Raw genomic sequence first — 6,665 nt, 5'->3', positions numbered from 1 at the left:
GCATTTAATGCTAGAAATCTCCCTCTAAGCACTTTCTCTGCATCCTACAAATTTTCATATGTTGTATTTTTTATTTTAATTTGGTTCAAAATATTTTAAAATTTCCTTTGAGACTTCCCCTTTGACCCTATGATTAGTTAAAAGTGTGTGAATTTCCAAATATCTGGGTATTTTCCAGGTATTTTTCTATTTTAATTCTATGATAGTTGGAGACTCTACTTTGTATTTCTGTTCTTTTAGAATTGGGAAGGTTTGTTTTATGGCACAGCATGTGGTCTGCCTTGGTGAGAGTTCTGTGTGCATTTAAACAGACTCTGTGTTTTGCTGTTGTTGGTTAGAGTGTTCTGTAAGTATCTACCAGGTTAGGTGGATTGTTAGTGCTTTTCGGGTCATCTCTAAGCGTTCTGACTTTCTGCCTGATTTTCTTTCAGTTACTGTAGGAATGTTGATATCTCCAGCTTAAACTGTAGGTTTGTCTATTTTCTTATATGTCTGTCAGTTTTTACTTTATATATTTCATTTATGAACATTTAGGACTTTTATGTCAAGAAGTGGGGAGTGATCTTGGGTGAGTCTACTTTTTTCAGATGACGCTGACAGATGAATACTGATGACACTCCCAGAAATTAGGACAGAGGGTCTGGAGACCACATCACAGCATCCACCAGAAAGGGTACTCAGGTTTTCTGGTTTTGAGTATGTTTGGGTGATATTTTCCTAGGAATTGGTCCATTTTGTATAAACCTTCAAATTCATTGTTATAAAATTGTTCTCAAAGTCTTCCTATTTTAATATATACATTATCTGTAGTTATATCTTTTTTCATTCTGATATTGGTTATTTGTGCCTGTTTTCTTTTTCTTGACAGAGGTCCTTGGGGGCAGCCTGTACCCAATAATTGATGAATGTGGGGTATGAAGGCCCAGACTTCTTATGCTAACTTGGGACAGGTTTTTTTTTTTTTTGAGACAGAGTCTCACTCTGTTGCCCAGGCTAGCGTGCCATGGTGTCAGCCCAGCTCACAGCAACCTCCAACTCCTGGGCTCAAGCGATCCTCCTGCCTCAGCCTCCCGAGTAGCTGGGACTACAGGCATGTGCCACTATGTCCAGCTAATTTTTTCTATATATATTTTTAGTTGTCCAGATAATTTCTTTCTATTTTTAGTAGATATGGAGTCTCACTCTTGCTCAGGCTGGTCTTGAACTCCTGACCTCGAGCAATCCTCTGGCCTCGGCCTCCCAGAGTGCTAGGATCACAGGCGTGAGCCACCGCGCCCGGCCTGGGACAGGTTTGAATTCAGATTTGTCTGACCTCAAAATCTTGTTCTCTTTTACTACAATATTCAAAATTAATATAAAGGTCTTTGTTAGTGATTCTTAATGCTGTGACACATTTTTACCTGCTGTCCCTTAAAAAATACCATAGTTGCATCTGGAAATACAAAAACTTATTAATGTCACTGATTATATTTTTAATTGTCATTAACATTTTGTCTGTAACACTATTCCGTATAGACCCTGACTCCAAGTGAGTTTTAAGACTCATGCTGTATCAATCCATAGATACTAGTCTTAATTGTCTTTGGGAAATTGTGGAATAGTGCTTGGCACAGTCTTATGGGCTGATAACTGTTTAGAGAACTTAACTGAATATTATAGTCAGGAAAGCCCCACCTTGCCTCCGACCTACAAAGAGGCAATTGGCAAATCACCTTACTTCAGTCTCCTGGTTCAGATAAATGATTTATATCTCATACCCTCTAAGTCTTCTTTATGCTCCAAAATAATTATTTAAAAGCGCAACCAAAATACTTTGTTTTAATAAAGGATATTTATTAAGAAGACATATTAACATGCTTAGATACAAAATAAAAACACATGCCACTCTCAGTAAACTGTAAAGAAAAAATGAAGAACAAAATTAATTGTTTTCAGAGAAATTTTTGTGTTTTATAGCCATCACATACCTATTTGCATATTAGAAAATTATTACCATTGATATACAAACTTTCCCCCCGATCTTAGATTCAAGTCTCTCTAAAGCAATTTTTTGGCAATGTGAAGTTCACAATATAAAATTTGCATTGAGGTCTGAATGTAAATTATAGACTTCTCCAAGCCTTTGAGAATAGAAATGTGATTGAAGATTTGCATTTCCAGATGCTGCCAAAGCAGTTTCCTTTCAAGAAATCAAATGCTCTTCATCATCACATGATAAGGATCAGTTTCCAAATGAAAATTTTTAGGGCACATTAATTCTTAGAGAGTACAGTAATATAATTTTTAGTTAATATGAGCAAGTAATCTTTATATAAGATGTCAATCACCAAGAATTTAAGTTTTCTAAAGAATATGATTTCTTCATGCCTGAAAATAAAATTCTGTTGAATCTATATATTCTGATAATTAGTTGTATAAGTCTAATAAAACTATCTAAAATATTAATAATGACAACTACCACTTATTGAGCACTTACTCTGTGCTAGGCACCAAGCTAAGCACTTTACATACATCATCCCATTTAATGTTTACAATAACTCACGTAAGTAATATTAGCCCTAATGTACAAATAAGAAAACTGAGGCTTAGAGAGATTAAGCAACAGCCAAGTTTAAATAATAACTTTGAAAGAGGTGGAACCAGAAGTTTAAGGCAAGTCTGTCTGGCTGCAATACCAGAGTACCCAATCACTGTATTGTACACCACCAGTGAGACACCCCTGACCTGCTGTAATGAAGGTGAATGTTTTAATAAGTCTGAGATACATTCACAAAAGTATAATTTGTATTCTTAGAATAAGAAGCAAGGCCAATTCCAGTGGAACACAAAAATTCCCGCTTATTTAAATATTTTTATTTACACATGTCTTTTTCCATCATCATTACTCTAATAAGATTATAAATACATAAACACTGGAGTACATGCAACACATTCCACAAAGGAACAAAAATGTACAACACTACTGAATAAAGAAACAAAATTTTTGTATACAAAGTGCTTTTTTTTAAAAAAAAGACCTTGTGACACATTCAGACCATATTTATTTGAATACTTTCCAATAATCACCAAGGGATGCATCATTTATAAATAATATTCAAACTCCCCTATTTTCTTCTATAAGCCAGAATTTAGTATTTCAGCTAATCAACTGAATAGCCATTCCATTATGTAATAGTAAAAGCAAGTCACATAGCATCAAAATGAAACCGATGAGCTTCTTGTCGTTTTTCTCTATCATCTGCTTTCTGAAAAAGAATATTAGACTAGTTTATAAATGATAGGAAAATGTGAAAAGATTCACTCCTGAAATACAAAGGGATTAATTTTTTAAAAAGTCCTCAGCAATTATAGATAACAGGTATAAATGCGATAATCATATGAAATATTTTTGTAGTTTAAAGTAGCTGTTTTACAATTAATGATCCAATTGAATTTAAAAACCAATAAGAAACGATCCTTAAATACTTAGCTTGTTATCATTTGTTACTTATTTGAAAGTAGGCGTAAGCATTAGATAGAATCAACTACTGTATTTTTCTCCCCTTCTTAACAATGATGTTAATAAACAAATCTAAACTAATTATATTAAAGTAGATTAATTATTTTTTAGTTAACCTATTGATTTAGCAGATATTTATTGACCTTCTGCTTCCAGCAAGGTACTGAATTTGGTATTTTAAGGCATTAAAAAAACCCCTCAGTTTTGTACCTTGTTCACTAGGAACTTCAAGCCCAGAAAGAAAAAAGCAGAATATACCGTATGACTGTACTTCAAGATAAAAAGTGAAAAATGTTACCAATAGTCTGAGAGAGAGATTACTTGTAGGTTCAGGTGAGGAAAGGGAAAGCTTTGAAAAGACAGTATTTATGAAAATGAGGGGCAGGAGCATTCACTCCAAGCTGGGGGTGCAGCATGAGCAATCATGGGGAGTCTGGAAGGAGCATAGAATATGTGAAAGGAACTGATAAGACATAAGACTGGAAAGGTGTGTTATGGAGTCACATGGAAGTAACGTGAAGGCCAGGCTACGGAATTTAGACATGAAAGGCAATGGATAGTCACCAGGGGTTTTTGAGCAGGGCAGTAACATTGTTAAGGCTAAACTTAATGATGAGTGATCTGGCGGCAGTGTGATAAATGGAATGGAAAGGGGAGAGAATGGAATCAGAGAGACCAAGAAGGACAGAAGAAGGGGCTGAACTAAAGCAGTGCCAGTAGGGCTGCAGAAGTGGAGTCATCCGAAGACATTCTTATGGAGGCAGAATCAATAAGGCAACTGATGGAATCTTACAGGTATATAAGAAAGAGGAGAGACGAATCTTCAGAATATTGGTTTTGAGGTGCTTGTAAGTAATCTAGGTTATGGTGACAGTTGGAAAAGGGGGAAGAGACCGTTAGAGAGAGATGACAGTTGGGGATATTTGATGTAACAGATGAAGCCATGACTTTAGATGAAATTGGCAGGGAAAGTGCAGAAAGAAGAGGGCCTGGGGCAGACGCCGTGGAAAGCCTGCGTTGAGGATGTGGCGGAAGGGACATGGCAGCCAGCTCAGGTGAAAAGAGTGGTCAAAGAGGTTCTGCCTTTTTGAGGTACCACAGTGCCACACGAAACGCTGTATATACACAGTGAAACACACACTTGTATTTAAAACTTCAATTTTTACTCACTGCATCATTATTGTTATAAATCCACAAGGTTTATGATGTAATCAGATCTCCTGAGGAATTAACAAAATTAATTTCCTTTCCTTCATAGGTCAAGAGCTACGTGTCATATTTTGGACAATGTTCTGACAATTCTTGACAAAGTATATATGGTCATCCTTGATCTCACTTGTAGTTGCAGTCCTAAAGCTAATTGAATATGTAACTTTGGAAGGAGTGATTTTTTTTTTTTAATTAATAGATAAACCTAGGAACTTTTTTTTTTTTTAAGAGACAAATCTTGCTCTGTTGCCCGGCGTAGAGTGCAGTGGCATAAGCATAGCTCACTGCAGCCTCAAACTCCTGGGCTCCAGCAATCTTCCTGCCTCAGCCTCCCTAGTAGTGTGATCTTCCTGCCTCAGCTTCCTGAGTAGCTGGGAGTATAGGTGTGCACCACCAGGCCTGGCTAATTAAAACACTTCTTTGTAGAGATGGGGTCTTGCTATTGCCCAGGCTGGTCTTGAACTCATGGCTGCAAGCAATCCTCCAGCTTTGGCCTCCCAAAGTGCTGGGATAACAGGCATGAACTACTGTGCTTGGCCAAATTATGAACATTTATAGAACAATTAACATGTTCTCCTTTTCATAAGAGAGCAGCTAAGATAAAACAGACAGTAATTTTAGTTACCAAAAAGTAATTATGATAGGCATGACAATCCAAAAACAGTAGGTGTAAAAAAAGAAAAAAATCTTTACTTTGTGACACAAAAAGTACTTTTTTAAGAGCATTATTGGAACCTACAAGTTATGTATTTAATATATATTCATATACAAATAGAAATTACCTTTTTCAATTTATGTCTAACCTGCTAATAAATTTATGGTGATACCTCCTCTTTTTATTCACATATATATTGCATAAAAGCCTATATTTTTAGGAGATTTGTTTTCAATTATTATTTAGAGTATTATACTAAAGAACAGAAATCAGTTTAGTTTAATGCAAAGAATACTTGATAGATGGAAAAGATATTTATCGCTTTAGTTGTTGCTTTGCACCTAAACCTTGAGGAAATCATTTAGCTTCTCTGGCTCTAATTCTTTAAAAGAGATGGCTGTTAATCCTGGAAAAAGAATGTCCATGGCTCTATCAGTAGATACTGAACACAGGCTCATTTTAAAAACTGATTATTATTTTTCAGGCCATTATGAAATTATTTTTAATGAAATTTTTCTATATGCCTGATGATTTTTGGGTGGTCACTTTAAATTAACCAAAGTTAATGTTTCATTTAAATGAACAAACCTTTTCCTGCCAATGTAAAATGCCAATTATTGCCAAGATGAAAACGCAGACACCGATGAGAGCTATAGCAGTAAGTAGAACAATGTTACTTGGTGTAAGATACAGTTTGGCACTCCAGCTGCAGAAAAAAACAGAAAAATTAAAATTATAAATCTTACTTAAAAATAACAAACTTAGACTGAGAGCAAAAAGTAAAATAGCTTATTAATTAATGAGTCAATTCATTGATTAAATCATTTACTCATTTGTCCATTCATTATACATAAAACAAAAGCAATTAAATTTAGTCCCAAGAATATTGATAATCCTCTAGAGTTTGTATTTTACTCAGAGAACTGAAATAGAATTTTTGATGAGATATTTCAATATTTTCCTTTTTCCAAGTTTGATCAACTTTTTAATATCTTCATTTTCCTGATGAATCTGAAATCTGGAACTCTAAGGCTCGTCACATGAGTCTATAAGTCTTCTATGCCATCTTATTTTTGACCCCTGTCCTGTATGTAGTATGACCAACTAAAACATATATGTTTTGCATATAGATGGCCTTGCAAAGCTTCTACCATCTCTGTATCACATTACTAAAATGACTTTTAGATTGAGATTTCTCACAAAATCACCTTTAGTCCCTTAATGTTAATGGCAATATACAGACTAAATGTCTTTAGCATAAACAGAATTAGCTCTTCCCTTCTAAAACAGCCTATATAATAC

General features: G+C 35.0%; 1 protein-coding gene across 2 annotated transcripts in view; it reads right to left on the bottom strand.

The window, feature by feature from the left end:
* Window positions 1–1,816: 1,816 nt before the first annotated feature.
* The window catches only part of ITFG1 (integrin alpha FG-GAP repeat containing 1), a 292,249-nt gene continuing 287,400 nt past the window's right edge, over window positions 1,817–6,665 (bottom strand). Inside the window, exons 17-18 of one of the 2 annotated variants that reach the window (XM_069456742.1) lie at window positions 5,952–6,013; window positions 1,817–3,245 (exon numbers count right to left, since the gene is read on the bottom strand). In XM_069456742.1, coding sequence (XP_069312843.1) covers window positions 3,235–3,245; window positions 5,952–6,013 — 73 coding nt within the window. In that variant the 3' untranslated portion in view covers window positions 1,817–3,234. Of the gene's footprint in view, window positions 3,246–5,951; window positions 6,070–6,665 lie in introns of both variants that reach the window. The other variant, XM_069456741.1, reaches the window with a different exon arrangement.

Source organism: Eulemur rufifrons, chromosome 23, assembly GCF_041146395.1.
Source record: "Eulemur rufifrons isolate Redbay chromosome 23, OSU_ERuf_1, whole genome shotgun sequence".
NCBI classification, from domain to species: Eukaryota; Metazoa; Chordata; class Mammalia; order Primates; family Lemuridae; genus Eulemur; species Eulemur rufifrons.
Note: the sequence above shows the minus strand (reverse complement) of the source record. Positions and strands in the feature narration are given on the sequence as shown.